The 16796-nt window shown below is 54.1% G+C and overlaps 1 protein-coding gene across 2 annotated transcripts in view; it reads right to left on the reverse strand.

Annotated features, from left to right (window-relative positions):
- Positions 1 to 16796, reverse strand: part of BACE2 (beta-secretase 2) — an 85230-nt gene that overhangs the window by 45768 nt on the left and 22666 nt on the right. For both annotated transcript variants that reach the window (XM_045084481.1, XM_013061294.2), the window contains exon 2: positions 3683 to 3771. In XM_045084481.1, the coding sequence (XP_044940416.1) occupies positions 3683 to 3771 (89 nt within the window). The remainder of the gene's footprint in view (positions 1 to 3682; positions 3772 to 16796) is intronic.

Consider the following 16796-nt stretch of genomic DNA (forward strand, 5'->3'; position numbering starts at 1 on the left):
ACCCAGCCAGCAAGGTGAGCAGGTAAGTTAGTAAAAGGTAAAAGATTTATGCGATCTGAAGAGAAACCAGAGTATTGAGCAGGTAAGTTAGAAAGACATGTCCTGGGGCGCCTGGGTGACTCAGTCGGTTGGGCATTCGACTCTTGATTTTGGCTCAGGTCACAATCTCAGGGTCCTCGGATCAAACCCTATATCGGGCTCCCCGTTCAGTCAGTGGGGAGTCAAAGAAAAAAAAAAGAAAAAAAGACCTGCCCTACTGAAGCCTGAAAGAGAACCACTGTTCAACCAAACCATGAACAGAGTAGGAGGTAAATAAGACACCGGGAGCCTATAGTCCCTCAAATACTGTACATCTTCACTGCCATCGTACACAGCATTTGTAATGCTATGACTCACCCTCAAATGTTTCCGTAACTGCATCTGCACGGCAAATGCGTGACTGGCCTGCAAAGTGCTGTTTGGCCCCTCTCGACCCCTGGCTGAGGGTGTATGCCAAGGAAATGCTGCTTATGCACTGGGAAGGAAATACTCATCCCGTGGGTAAATCCACACACTTGAGCCGAACATGACTATACCCTTCTCCCCCGCTTTGGCTTCACTGTGTCTCGTGTGTCTGCAGATCCGCAATGAAAGGCAGAACTACGAAGAAAAGCCACTAAAGTTACAGCCGAGCTCCAAGCATGTGTGCTCTGGGCCCCACGGTAGGTGTTGGGACACTGGAGACATGTGGGGACCATCGCCCTACAATGGAAAAGACGTAGGGCTAGGACTGCTTTGCCACCAAAGTAACACTTTTTACATACTTTGAACACACATTGCATTTTCCAGAAATGCAACTAAATTGGGGGGAAACTTTACCAAGATCCTTCATCTATTTGGAAAATCTTGTCCCCAACCCAAGAGGCTCTGGGGGGGGGGTCTGAATCTACTTCAACCCCCTTGTATCAGTCTGCACCGGGTGCTGCAAGGTCCTGGGGACACTCACGACCCCCCACTGTCGACCCAGAGTGTGCCCGTATCGCGGTACTGACAACCATTCTCTTCATTCTCCCCAGTGCGACAGCAGGGCGTCTAGACTTAGGTACGAGCCAAGTGCTATGTATGGCCTTTGCTTTCCATTCAGGGCATTACAGAGTACTGGCTCGAAAAACAGCGTTCTGGGGCTGATGGTCTGCGAATGCAGACCTAGAAGTTGGAATGTGGAGAAGCTTCCTGGCCTCCTGGCCCTCCTGTGCTACACGGGTAAAATCAAGGTCAGGACCAACTCGAAGTTCTGCTCCATGACGAAGTAGTCCAGAGCAAGCAACTTGGGGACGGGGGACTGTCGGGGGCAGAGGACATGGGCGGACCACCCATCAGGACGGGGAGCGGCACACACAGGGAATAGCCCTGCTCCCACTGCACATATCCCTGGCCGGGAAGCTCATTCGGAATGTCCACGATGGCATTACTATGTTATCAATACAGTGAGTCATACGCTAAGCTACAGGCTCTTGGAGGAGGGGCAGCTGGGGGTGTGGGGGCCCCAGGAGGCCTGTCTCGCACCTGCTCCCACCATCCTCCAGCTGCACGCACAGGAGACCACACCTCTTGCCCTATCAAACGGGAGACCAAGACACATTCCCAGGAAAAGAGAGATGGGCACTTCTGCACAGGGCCAGCTAGACTGCCTTGGGAAAGTTGCCCGCTATTTCCAGAAGCTTCCCAGCCATTATTCGCTGGGGTTTGTTGGAACAGAGACTGTGGACGAGGCAAGTGAGCAGGGAGTGTACTGGGGCCGCTCTGGGTCAGGCAACAGCTGGAGACCCTGGACAGCAAGCCACCTGTCGGCTTATTCGTTTTATCTGTTTCAACTTTCCGGTCACAAGCACGGATGTGAAATCAACACATGCAACCAGAAGGTAGTGGCTCTGGCCCCACGGGCTCTCCCGGAACCGAATGCTGCCAGGAGGCCCTGGCGGCTATGTCCGGAGCCCACCTCGGGCTCTCTGAGGCCCAGAGCACGCAGAGACCGCTGGCCGGGCTCCACTGTGGCCTCACAGCCCTGTAACAGAGGCCTGGAGCCCGGTCCTAGGCCTCAGTGCTCCGTGGGCCTTACTACGCAAGCCACAGATTCCAGGCACCAGAAACCCTCCTCGCATGGAAGTGGTTTTAATGAACCACACCTTGACCATGACTGAGCTTCGAAGAACCCAAGCCGCTGCCCAGAACAGCCTCATGTTTCTACCAAATGCCCGTTTCCCGACTCCAGCCCTCCGCCGCTTACGACTGGAGGCCTCAATGACCATGAAAGGCTGGTGTGCTCTCTGCGGTCGGGTGAACCACACAACGTCCAGCTGGCTTGAATTTTCAGGATGTAAAGGTCAGGAGCACGCACCACAGCTATTAGGAAAATCCTCCCATGGACTCCCCCGGAAGGAACTCATACACACAGGCACCCGGACAGATCCACCAGTCACAGAAAAACACAAGACCACACACACACACAGCTACAGATATACACAAACATATACACATTCACAAAGACACACCACCACACATACAGATATCGACATATACACAGATGTCTACACACAGAAATATGCACACAACCATATTTACATATGCAAATTAGCTACACATACACACTAATATAGATATACATGCAAATATACACATGATCATCTACAGACACAGGCATCTACATATACATAGATGTCTACACAGACACACAAATATACACACAACCATATACACATATGCAGATATCTACTCATATACCAATATACTTAAAGAGATATACAACGATACGCACATAAATACAAATATAAACAACCATATACACATACGCAGATATCTACCATATGTACAAACACATACCTACAGAGATATACAACCATACACACAAACACATGGATATACACACAACCATATACACATATGTAGATATCTATCCATATATACAAGTATATACACATACACACAAATATACATATAACCAGATACACATATGCAGATATCTACTCATATACACAGATATATACAGAGATATACAACCATATGCACATACACACGAATATACACACAACCATATACACATATTAGATATCTATACATTTATACACAACCATATACACAGACACAGATATCTACAAATATACACAATCATATATGCATATACACAAATATACACACAACCATATACACAAATGTAAATATCTATATAAATACAGACACACAACCATACATATATGCATACACACAAATATACACACAACCATATACACAAATGTAAATATCTACACAAATACAGACACAACCATACATAAACAGATATCTATACATATACATAGATATATACTCATACACACAAACACATATGCAACCACAAACACATGCAAATACCTACACATACATACAAATATTTACATACACACATATACACAATACACAACTATGCACAGATGTCTACACAAATACACACACACAAATATGCACACAATCATATATACCTCCACACAGATCTCTACACATACACAGGTACACACAACCATAGGCACAGACAGCTACACATACACACACATATACACAGAACCCCCCCTCAAAATGATCGAGCTTTGGCTTCTCCTGGTCCAGTGTATTCTCAAGCATGGGTGTGGTGCCCCGAAACCCGGCCGCGCCCAGCCACGCCCCCATCACTCACCTCTCCGCATCAAAGTACGAGTCTATGTAAGAGTGCGGGGCACCTGCCACGGCGAAGTTGCTGCTTCCAGTGTCAACGAGAATCTGCAGCTTTTATTTGCAAGGGGAAAAAATAGACACTATCAGGTTACTTGAATAAGGCAACACTGTTGAATAATTCTTTCAAAAACGAAGCACCAAGAGCAATGTATTACTTGGAAAAGATCTGTATTGATTAGACATATATTTTTTAAAAGCTGCTTTGAAACTGAAATCTGAACATAGTCCGTTAAGAAGCTTACAGCAGGGAGGGGGATCCGTTTTGCCTTACAAGAAGCTCAATCCAGCAAAATAACGGAGATTTCCTTTTTAAGCCACTAGCACTCACGACGAGGCAGAGCCAGGTCCCCCCCTGGGCTGCAGGTCAGCTCTGTCTCCCTGCCTTTCCAGTCTCCACGGAAGCCCTGATGGCGGTGGGGGAGGTGGGGTGGGGGGCGCTGCCCAGGATGCTCCCCCAGCCTCCTCCCAGCCCCGGCAGCTGGCATTCCCTCAGCACTGCTACACAGCCCCCGGGACACCCATCACACGGGTCACTTCTTGGTTTTAACAACTTCAAATTTACATACGATAACAATGCGAGATCTTAGATTTTCTACTGGTGGGCTCTGACGTGGTACCCAAAGCAAGAGACAGGCATTTCTATTATCCCCCAAAGCTCACGTCCTGTGCCCTTTCCAGGCCACCCCTCCTGTTTCTCAGAAGCAGGTACTTTCTGAATCGAGCGCCAGGGACTGGACAGTCTATCGGAGTAACAATGTGGACAGGGTGAGGGGCCAGCCTCTGGCTTCTAACGGTCGTTCCCATAGACGTCACTCCGTGGATGTCTGTTTCCATTCTTTTTGGGTAGACACCTAGGGCTCCAACTTGATGGATCACAGAGCAAGTGTATTTTTAATACACCAAAGGAGAGATACCAAGTTACACTGCCTCAAGCGATGGGTCCCTTGTTCCTCTGGTTCATTTTCTTCATATCTGCCGCCAGTGTGGCATGCTGTTTTCCTGATGGTCATTCTAGTGAGTGTGGACAGGGACCTCCTGTGGCTTTGACCCGCTGCTCCCTGTGACCAGTGACCCCAAGCGGCCGCACTGTCTGAAGCGTTGCCCCGCTCCCACACCCAGTAAGCCACGTCTGGGGGGGTGGTTCAGTGCTCAGCCCAAGTCCAGATGCACACCCCACGGTACACACAAGGAAACATGTCACAGAAGTAAACACGGAACAGGCAGATAAAATCCCAGGGGCTGGAAATCAAGTTTAAAAAGCCATAGATGAGGAAATCCAGGTGGGCAAGTTTCTACCTAGAATTCTCTCAACACTCTGGTCAAATCCCCAGTTTTTGCCAAAGTCCGTGTTTTCAGTCCTTCTCTTACTTGACCACCCCCTCCCCACCCAGCAGGACGTCCCTTGGTCAGCCACTCTGTCCTTCTGGAAACTTCTGGAAATATAGTCTTCACTTGGATTCCAGGACATGGCACAGCCAGTGTTCCTCCAACGTCTCTGTCTGCCCACCTCAGCCTCACTGCTGTTCCCACCAGTTGGCCCTGCAACCACCTCTGGGCACCACACACACGAGCCCTGTGGCAGCCTCACGAAGTCACCTGGCTTTCGGGGCCCTCCACCTGCCCGTGACGCCCTGTGTCTCCCGCCCAGGCTGCCCCTGAGTTCCAGGCCTTCCCTACTCAACGCCTGCACTTGGGACGTCCAACAGCTGTCCATTAGGGTTGAAGCATGTCCCCCAAGAAGACACACTAAAATCCTAACGCCCTGGGACCTGTGAATGTGGCTTGACTTGGAAATGGGGTCTTTGCAGATGTCATTGAGTTAAGGTGAGACCCCCTCATCCAACCGGACTGGTGTCCTTCATGAGGAAAACACCACGAGAAGACACAGACACACCAGGAGAAGGCCGTGTGACAGAGTCAGATGCAGGCCACGGTGCTCTGAAGACCGGCGGCCACCACCAGGACCAGGAGACGCACCGGATTTTTCCCAGGGTCCCAGCGGGAGCTCGGCCCTGCAGCCCCCTTGACATCAGACTCCTGGCCTCTGGACTGTGAGAGGGGACATTTCTACTGTTAGACCACCGGGTCTGCCTGTCACCACGGCAACCCCAGGGAACAAACACTCCATCTCAAGCCTGCCATGTCCAGGATGGAACTCCCGGCACCCCCAGACCTGCTGCGTTCGCGGACGTTCCAATCCCCCAGCGGGGGCTCTACCACATTGGCTCAGGCCCAACAGCTTGGTGACACCGTCCGCGCTCCTCTCCCTCCTGCCCCAGGTCCAGCCCATCAGGAAAGTGCGGCGCCCCCTCCTCCAGGCTGTACTCACCGCCCACCCACTTCTCGCCATCTCTGCCCACGGCATGACCGTCGCCTGCCTTGCCCAGCCGGGGTCCCTCCTTCCTCCCTGGGTCCACTCCACCCACCGGCCACCAGGACCCTACAACAGCATACGCCAGAGCACACCACTCCCCTGCCCTCCCTTGGCTCAACCTCCCAGTCCATGGTGCCCCGACTTTACTCCGCCTCGCCATGCTGACCGCGGAGCTGTTCCCTGGACAGTGCAGATGCTCGGAGGGGGGCCTCACCCCGCACCCCGCAACTGCATGGTCTGTGGCAATGTAGAAGGCCCCTGCAGGGTACCCGTGCTCTCTGCCTCCAGTGCCCCCGTCCGAGTGAATCCCAGCCCATGGGCACCCCCTCCCTCCACGCCCACGCTGCTCAGCACCTCCGGCGATAACAGCGGACGGTGAACAGCATGTACAATGTGCCAGCGGCTCCTCACCGGGCTGCAGAGACACGAGCCTGTTTAACTCCCATGACAGCACCACCATGACCCCCACTTCACAGACGGGGCAATCAGGTGCTGGGGAGGGCCCTCCCCGGCCGCGCCGGGGGCATGGCAGGGCTGGGGCTGACCCACGCTGCCTTCCTGCAAGCACCTTCTCTTAACTCACCTACCACTCCCCAGGCTGCAGGAGCCCCCTGCCCCCCCGCCGCCCCTGTCTGCCAGCGTGTGGGTCTTGGGCCGGGATCTGTGCCCTTTTGTTCTCTGCTCCGTCTGGGCCGGGTCCAGAGCAGACAGTGAGGTATCTGCTGGAGGAACCGCGAAATGAATTCTCAAAGCTAAGATCAAAGACGGTGACATCGCCCTTGCTAGGAGGACACTAGACACAAGGTAGGGTTGGTGTCCTTGAACCTGCAGTGTGTGGGCTCCAGAGGCCCGGTTCTGGGATGCCAGGCATCCGACGGCAAGCCTGGTGGCTGCTTCCCTGCTATACTGGGCGCACAGGCCTTCCCCTGCCGGGGGCCATGGAAACAGCAGGGAATCGTCCTGGGAGCCCCTGCCCTGGAGCTCTGGGCACAAGAAATGTGACATCACATCTCAAACCAGAGCCTACTCTGTGAGCTCCCAGGGTGTCCTTCTCGCCACTGAAGATCCTGTCCGCAGCACCTGCAGGGCAGCAGACAGATCTGGGGACTGACGGGATCCAAAACGCACTAAGCAGACACCTGGGTGGCTCAGTGGGTTAGGAGTCTGCCCAAGGCTCAGGCTCAGGTCATGATCCTGGGGTCCTGAGATCGAGTCTCACATCGAGCTCCCTGCTCAGTGGGGAAGCTCCTTCTCCCTCTGAACTCTCCCCCTCTTGTGCTCTCTCTCAAATATATAAAGTCTTGTTTTAAAAAATAAAACACACTAAATAACGAGATGATAAAAGCCACTTTAAGCGTCTTGACTTTAGGAAGAGACCTCTGTCTTCTGTCTGCATTTCCTAACACAGAGTCACTCAAAGGGGGCCAGAACCCCTCCCCTGCAGAGAGGTCTGGTATCTCAGACAGCACGCAGCTTGAATCAGAATGATCTGGTTCCCTGTTCAAACAGCTGATGCCCAGCAGCCCTGAGCTCCCAAACCACACGTGGCTCGGACTGCATCTGAATTTCTCAGGAATGTGCAGAGGCGCGCCAAGCGCGTCTGCACGTCTGCCAGCTTGATGGGAGAGATCCGGTGATGTGACGGGATCCTGTGCATCCAGCCGTCCGAGCAGGCAAGCTGGGCAGACGAGCTCCGTGGGCAGGTCAGTTGCGCGGGCCAGGTAACATTCCACGAGATCATTGATGGCGACCGGTTCAGCCTCCAGCACCTCTGGCTCCCAGAGAGGCCAGATCCCACCCCACCCCCCGCTGGCCCATCCTGTGGGTTTTCCCAGAACCAGCTCATTAAGTCACGCAGGTGTGGTCCAAAGGGGCCGGCTCGGTGTCACAGAAGATGCCTTTATGAGTCCTCTCCCCAGGGGGAATTCCTGGGGTTTCAGGAGCCCCGCCAGGAACTGGAACAAGATCAGATAGAAATTTCTTATAAGTCACAGGACCACAAACAGCCAATGTAAAAGGGCAAGGATGGGACCTTTGCCCATCCCAGGAATGACGTTCCAAAATGCGCCTTGTCAGGCACCAGGACTTTCTGTCCCAACAGCAGACCCCAGGTCTGAAGGGACGTAAGCTCATCACGAGACCCTGTGTCCAGACTTAAATAGCTCCTGGAGACAAGATGAACTTTTCTGAAGTTGCTTGGATGAAAGCGCAGAGGCAATGGAGAAGAAAAAGAAACGGGTCTCCTTCATGAGGCCAATCAGAGGATTCTGTGCCTTTAAAAGCAGACAGCGTCGCTCAGTGTACGTGTCAAGACACATCGATCACCCGGAAAATACAGAACCAAACCAAACACCAACTGTACGACAGTGAGGAATATCTTGTTGCTCATTAAAAGTCACAATCAAAGCTCTAGATGCTAACACGAGCATCTTTCTGCCCACGTCGGGAGAATGCGCCATCTCTGAGTGTTCTGGGGTCTCCAGGTGCCCAGCCCCCAGCAGCCACGTGCAGAAAGGCCGGCCACTGGGGCATCCCACATCTGCCCCAGAGGCTCCTGCGCAATACAGTGTGGTCACAAGGACACGAGACTACTGTCCTTGGCATAACGGCCCCAGTGACCAAGGCCTTTCTGGGTAGACATTCCCCCCACGGCCTCCGCATCATCCCAGACCCCAGAGCTTCACACACCCCTGCTCCTCCCTCTTCCACGATGCACAACGCCCCCTTTGCAGAGGCCGGGGGCACAAAAGCAGAGAAAGTTGCACAGGAATACAGGCCGCATGAACTTACACACAGACAACTCCAAACCCTCCTGGCATTTGGTATGACCCTCTTTCCCAGCTAATAGGAGCAGGAGCCGGCTTGCAAGAAAATTCAGTTCAGAGGTGTGGCTCGGCAAAGCTGGCCACCCCAGTGCTTCCCAGAGCCTCCGATCTGGGGAGAGAAATTATCCCAAGAGATGAGGCAGCCCAAAGTCAGGCAAGGGACAGATGTCCAGGGTCAAGACCATGGGTTGCATTTCAGGTGCACAGCAAACAAGCCAGCACCTTCTTCCGTGGGCTGGTGTTAAAAGCAGCCACCAAGTGTGTTGATTTCCGGCTAAGCCACGCCTCCCCTCAGAAAGGGGTCTCGACCACAGAGAAAGAAGCTCCGTGCCCTGGCCCTATACACATCCCCCCACGCACTCTGAAAGGACCGAGCCTCCAAGGCTCTGGGTGCGGCCGCTTCTTAGCCTGACTGCACGCACCTGCATGGTCCTCCACAGCATCCTTCATCCTGAACTTCCAGAATTGCCTCCTGCTTCCTTGGGTTCAAGTCCACACACATGATGGTCTAACCCCAGAGCACGTCCCTCGGCCCCTTCGAGGGACACTGAAGATGCACGCACAGTCTCTCAACCTTGCCCCACCCAAACACCTCTCTCCACCCAAACACAACTGCAAACGACTTAGAAGTGCTGAAGAAAGACGGCCCCTGCCTTCTACCAGGGTGCAGACATGCCGGCCGCCCAGAGGGGCGAGACCCCTTGCCTCCCTATGCCGGGGGATCTCGTGCTCTGTTTCTTTTAGAAAACAGCAACGTGTGACACAAGCAGCTAGGGCCTGTGTTCCAGGGGCCGCTGGGCTTCGCTGCTCTGACCCTGGGCCAGCACACAGCCCTCCGGAGGGAAAGCAGCAGATACGGGCCCTGCAGAGCTAGGCACCCCGCAGGGAGGACCGAAATGTCCACAGGCCCGTCCTCGAGAGCTGCCTGTGGTCCAGGTCGAGTGGCCCAGGAAGGTCCAGGAAGGCAGGAGTTAATGGGACAAATTTTTGGTCGCTTCTCAGAATCAGCAAAAACCCAACACACTCCCGAGAGCTCCTGCCCTTGGCCCCGTGACAGGCAGGCGTCAGGAGTTCGCTTGTGTCTGGATCCCTCACCCCCTTTCCCCTCTCCGTCTGCTCAGGTGGCTTCTGGGCTTCTGTCCAGGCTCCAGGCCGGCGAGGCTCCCCGGTGACCTCGCAGGTCTCTGCCTGCTCAGGAGACTGTACACACCGGCCAACACTGACCAGTCCTCCTGGAAGCTTCAGAAACACCACCTTCCTCCTTTTTCCCTGCCATCCCCCCAATGCTCATCGCCCCCCCTAGATATAGCCCCCTTCTCATCGCTCCTGCCGATACGGCCCCTCTTCTCATCACCTCTGCAGATACACCCCCTCCCTTCTCAGCTCCTTTACAGATAGAGATACCTCCTTCCTCCAGGCTCTTGGAAACATCTTATGCATCATTCCTGGGAATTCTGTGTCCCCAGCCCATGGTGCACCATTTTCACATTGGATGGAGTCCAACAGTCTTTTTCAGGGGACACCCCCCAGCAAGGGGGCCCTGCAGGAGGGCAGGCCCTGGTGTGGTTCCACTCTTCATTCACAGCACCTTGGACAGCGCCCAGGGCACAGTAGGTGCTCAATAAACCAATAGTTGTGGACAATACAAGTGGGGGACTGACCAGCTTTCACTGAGTGGACACTAAGTAGCAGATCTGAGTATTCTGGGCCAAAGGAATGTGTTTATGCAGTATAAAACAAGTCTGTGCTTATACCTACAAATTATACACAGAAGATCAAGAAGGCAAAAAAGATCTTAGACCATCTGCTCTAGAAGTCACAAGATGATGTGTGAAAATCCTACTACCCCCAAAGCCAACGCTTCCCTCTTAGATGTGTACCTCTTCAGCAGTACCCTCCAGGGCCCTCAGTCCCACCCAGGCCTGCAACAACACCACTCTACAAATTAATCCTGAAACAATCCTGATAACCATTGGTGCACCCTTCTGCACCTGTTACCGGTGGGTGGGAACTGGATCGGTCTGGAACATGAACAGGCAGTCCATCTGCACGTCAGAGAGCTGCTTCTCCACTTTGCTGAGCAGAGACAGAGCCTGGGATCAAGGCACACCCCACTGCTCACAGACCTGTATCTGCGCGGAGTCCTTCTGCTTGTGCCTAGCTGCTCCCTGACCTACAAGGTGGGCGATGGAGTGCTCCCACAGGGCACTTGTGAGAGGCAAACGCAGTCAGGTGCCTTACCTGCGCCCCCGGTATAGGCTCTCAGGGGGTGAGCCATACCTCTTGGTGCCAAAACCACGTGCAGATCTCAGAGGGAGAGAGAAGACTGAGGTCAGTCCTCGGCAGCCACCAACATGACCTCCGTGACATCCATGGGACCTCTGGCCAAGGGCTGGTTCTGTGACTCTGGCAGTTTCTTCGGAATGTTCCCTTTAGGCCTCCCTTGGGGGCGGCCAGGCTTTATCCTCATGCCCTGCCTTGCCTGACACAGCTCACTCATGTTTAAAATGGCACATTTTTGGGGTCTGCTTTTCCTCATTTTGCTTCTGGTGGTCTGGGTCTTTCCTGGACGCCTACCTCTCCCAATGGCATACCATACTCAAGGAGCACGTAAGGTGCCAGAGGGCCAAACACATTTTCCGGTCTCTTTTCCATGGCACCCATTCATGATTGCAACGAACAGGCATTTGCTCCTCACATGACCCAAGGAGGGAAAGACACACGTGAGCCAACACCTGGGAGGAGAAACAAGGGCACACCTGCCGAGAATCTGGAAGAAACGGGAGGCTGTTCCAGAGGTCAAACTCCTGATACCCATGAGCAAAGTACTGAGGTCTTCTGGAGATGGCGAGGGCGGGCCAACCTCACGTCCTGGCTATTCTACCAAAGAACCACACACATCTCTCTTTAATACCCAAGGATAACCAAAGTTGGATGCAAGATGAGGTTCTGGTGCCCTCCCATGTGCCCTAGGACTTAGTCCAGCTCCCGGTTACTCTGAAGTCAACAGCCTCCAGCATTCAGGGCAGGCCTGCGATGCCAGGGCAGAAACACTCCTGGGAGCGCCCTCCGCCCAAAATACACAATCGCTCATGGATAAAGACCTCCACCTGCTGGCTCCTCCCCCTACTCTGCTGCCTTGGCAGCAACAGGCTCCTTCCTGCACCCCCTACCTTGTCCCCCACCAGTGGCTCAGGCCAGGGAGAACCTAGGGGAGGTGGACTTCTGCAAACCTTGCCTCATGCACCCCAAACCCCAAATATCCTCCAACTCAGAGAGCCTAATTGCAACAAAACCAGTGTGGCCAGGAAAGCGGAGAGCCTCGCAGGGCTCTGAAACATCGGTCCGTCCCGCCGCTGGTGGAAACTGACACGTGGACCCTGCTGTTCTGTCTCCCCACGTCTGTCCCTCCTCTGCCTTCTGAGGATGCCCGGGGCTGTCCCCTCCCAGAGAGCCATTTGCTTATCTCCGCAATAAGGTAAGAGGTTGCATTAAAGAGAAGAAACGAGTTAGGCGCCTCGTTAGCGATTAGCAGCTGGACATTTCTCAGATGTCACTGTCTCTTTTTCAGCAGGTTAATAGATAGGAAAATTAGCAGCTAATTTAAATAATGGCTCATTGAGCACAACGATCCCTAATTACATTAGCAGCCCATCTGCCGAGGGAGCCGGCACGTGCCCCCCCCTCGCCCCCCGCGGCAGCAATGGAGTTCTCTGGCCCAGCTACAGGGCTGTCTACCCACAGCCCTAACACGGGGTAACATCTTGTTAATCAGGTTCATTCCCGCTTCAATTCCGGAGAGGAATCTCATTTACCTAAACACGTCTGTTTGAAGAAAGCAAGAGTAACCGCTGCACGCCATTTCTCCACAATCTACAATTAAGGGTGTTTTCTAAAGAAAGAGGAAAAATCACTTTCAAAAGGCTGCACTTCACACAAACAGCTGTTAACAGAACTTGGCTAAGAGGAGCTTGATCACGCAATTTATTCAGGCCCCCGAGCATGCACACTAGTGCTTTAAGATTCTGATGGGGCTCCTCCTGGAGAAACACATGTCAAGAGCCACATGGATTCCCTCAGCTCCTTTTGGGGACGCCAGCGCTGCCATGGTGGAAGGTGTCCACAAATGCTCAGGGCTTGGCCGTTAATTCTGGCGGTGGAGGTGGAGAGAGTCAAGTCTGGGGAGGAGGAGGGTTGATGTGGAGGTCACTGTTTTAGGAATCAAAGAGTCATGCATCCCCAAACACAGGAGTTCCTGCTCCCTCGGCGGTGAACAGCCATCCCTGGGGTGGTGGGATGCCGGCACGGGGTGGTCCCTGAGTTTTGAAGCTTTCCAGACTACCTGTCCCTGTTAGGAAGACCAGAAAGGCGAGGAATGGGGGGAGATTTACGGCACCCCAGAGCCCGGACTGCTGAAACGTGCTGGCAACTACGTCCACTTACAGGACGCTGGCCTTAAGTTCACTGTACCTGTGGCCCCAGGACACACGCAGCACCTTCTCTAAGGCAAAGCCATAGGATGGAACAGTGGCTTCAGGGTCTGCTAGACCCCAATCTGAGTCCTGGCTTGTCCCCCTCCCAGCTGGCTATGGAACCTCAGGCCAATGTCACATCCTCCCTGTGTGCTGGCATCACTGCCATCCACCTGTCAGGTGGGGTGATCGAGAGTGCTGTTCTGAGGGGCACAGGGGGGAGCTTATGGAGGTCGCGGCCAGACAAGTGCTTGGCACACCGGGAGGTTTTAGCTTCTCAGAGGGGGTGGTGTGACTCTGTTTCTCCTTTTGGTTCAGGACCAACTTTCAGCACCAAGCAGAACAGGACTCGCATCCACTTACCCACAAGACTTTCACTCGGTCCCCCCTTGGCCACTAGTGCAGACCCGGAGCAGAGGTGGCATAGTGAGCTCCAGAACTCCACAGCGTCCTCAGCAGTCCCAAGGGTCACGGTGCTGGTCCCTGCAGCAGGCGGGGCCCACACGGACGTGACCACCTGCTGAAACACCGGGGGCGGGGTGACCCGTGTGTCAGGGGCACCCACACTCAGCTCAGACTCGAAGTCCAGGGCCACCAAGGTTTGCACTCTGTCCTCTGGAAGCCCGAGATCCCCCACTCTCTTCCTCAGGAGCACCCCCAGCGGCTTCAGGTCAGCAGCTCTGAGCAAAGGGCTCAGTCAAGTTTTGCTGCATAAGTGAGCAGGACCCTCCTGCGCCCAGAAATGGGAGCCAGTTAGCTCCCGCTCTCTGGATGGTTTTTGGAGGGTCTGATGCCCTCCCTGGGGTCTCAGGACGCAGTGACTCCTGGCTTCTCCCCCATGGCCCCTCTAATGGTTGGGTCTTACTCTCTGGGGCCACTGTGGCATGGACAGAGACTGGGTGCCATGGGGGGGGGTGGGAGGGGTGTGGCAGGACCCCCAGTGCCAACGCCCCATTCTCCAGCCCTGTCCTCCTGCTGTCCATGCTGAGCAAAAGTGACACTATTCGGGACCTCTCCTGGCGAATGGTTTCATTCTGTTCTCCCAGCCAGCCCCTGGGAGCGCAGGAGAACAGCAGAGAAACGGGTCTTCCCACTGATGGGAAGCCCATGAGCCCCGCCCCTGCCCCCAGAAAGCAAGAGAGTCCTCTAAGCACCTGGGATTTTAAAGACCCTCTTTGCGCTGTGGAAGGCGGAGGTAAACCTGTGGGCACGGCCCAGAGCCTCCAGTGGGGCAGGCCAAGCTGCCCAGCTGCGGGAGAGGTCACCTGTCTCCCCCCACCCCCCAAGGTCACGCCCTTCCTAGGGACAGCCACAGGTAAAAACTGCGTGATAGTGGCTGATAAAGGCCTGGTCCATTTCTGCCCAAGCCGGGTCCACTCTGCAGGTCCTTCTAGCTCCTGTGTGCCCTGGGGGGCAGGAGAGGCTGTCCCGGGCTTCATCACAGCCTGACCGCCCTTCCCTCTGCCCACTCCTGCTTCCTCCGCCCCTTTCACGGCCACGGGCACCCCCCAGCTACACTCTGCTGAGAGCCTGTTCCCCCAAACCCAGCCCACAACACCCGTCTCAGCTGAACAAATTCTCCGTGACTATCTCTCCAAGTGCTTCCCTCCGCACAGAACCTCAGCAGATGCCTAAGCCTGGTTTCCCAAGAAGGGGTCTGAGCCCATCTTCCAAAGCAGACTGACTGGATGTCCCCCCGCCCCACATGTCAGAGGCCCCGGGCCCACCGTGAGGCAGTAAGAGCTGGTCTCTACTTTGCTACAATCGGCTAAACAGTCATCTCTTGACCTCAGTGTGGTCATCTATAAAATGGATGCATAATTTCAGCCTTTAAAATCACTGTGTCTGGGGCACCTGGGTGGCTCAGTAGGTTAAGCCTCTGCCTTCGGCTCAGGTCATGGTCTCAGGATCCTGGGATCAAGCCCCGCATTGGGCTCTCTGCTCAGCGGGGAGCCTGCTTCCCTGCACCCCCTGCCTGCCTCTCTGCCTACTTGTGATCTCTGTCTGTCAAATGTATAAATAAAATTTTAATAAATAAATAAATAAGTAAGTAAAATAAAATAAAATAAAATAAAATCACTGTGTCTAAGTTTAGCTGTTGCTCTTAGAATTCAGACAAGGAAGAGGCACCTGGTGGCTCAGTCGGTCCAGCATCTGACTGTTGGTTAAGTGTCGGACTCTTGGGTATGGCTCAGGTCATGATCTCAGGGTCGTGAGCCCGAGACCTGTGTCAGGATCTATACTCAGCATGGAGTCTGCTTGAGATTCTCACTCTGCCCCTCTCCCCATCCCTGCTGGCAGTTTCTCTCTCTCTCAAATAAATCTTAAGAAAAAAAAAAAAGAATTCAGACAAGGGAGGCCATTTGGAACGTGGGTCTCCCCCAGCGTGCAGGGACACCTATGGGGCCGGGCAGACAGAGGGTCAGCGCCCCCGCAGCCCAGACGGGGCTTCAGCCTCCCAGGTCCAAGACCAGTTGCTTTTCCCTGCACAGCAACAGCATCAGGGCATGCTTGGAAAGAAGACAGCAGAACCCTCTTAACCCACCGCCCTCATGGAGCGGTGTCTGTGGTACACATCCTTGTACAGACCACTAGGCGTGCCTCACTTGGCCCTCGAAGGCACCACCTGTGCTTTTGGCTGCAGAGACCCAAGACAACATCCACATGCAGGTCCCTGGGGTGGTCCCACATCCAGGGCCGCCCTGACTGGGGACCAGCAGAGCCACGGTCTGGATCAGGAGCCAGGTCACCACTGGGCTCACAGCTGCTGGCGTCACACCTGAAGAAGGAGCGGGCTGTTGGCCAAGAGGCTGCATGTGGTGGCCTATCTCCAGGGATCCAAACAGTCCACGAGTCTGGTTCTCTGCCCCATGAACAGCAAAGCCAAGCACCAACAGTGGAGCAGCCAGAAGCAGCCTGACATCCACCAAGCTTCTAGAAGAAGAACTCGAAGCCACACTGCTTGTTTGTAAAGGAGTATTCAGTGACAGGTGGCCTGGATGCTTCTGTCTGCCTGCTCAGCCCCTCCCTCTGTGTAGGCGAACTCGGGAGGGGGCTAGGAAGTGGAAAAAGAGCACAAAGGGCCCCTTTCCTAGGAGATGTCCCAGTCAAGGGGGACCTCCCAGACTGGAGTTTCTCTTGGCCTCTGGGTTTATGTAATCCACCTGCTGGCGGGAAGCAATCCCACAGAAGGAGGAATGAAGGTGGATATTTAAAGAGTCCCATGTAAGAGTCCCATGTAGACACAAGGCTCGACCTCATTCACTGAAGCCACGGAAAATAATGACCCTCTTTACCATGGAAAAGAACATTCACACTAAAAATGCTTTATTTTTTTATTTTCATTTAAAAATTTATTTAAGGAGGGAGAGGGAGAAAGAGAATCTCTTGCAGACTCCACTGAGC

The sequence above is a fragment of the Mustela putorius genome, unplaced genomic scaffold (assembly GCF_011764305.1).
Source record: "Mustela putorius furo isolate JIRA1106 unplaced genomic scaffold, ASM1176430v1.1 tig00000765_pilon_pilon_pilon, whole genome shotgun sequence".
Lineage (NCBI taxonomy): Eukaryota > Metazoa > Chordata > Mammalia > Carnivora > Mustelidae > Mustela > Mustela putorius.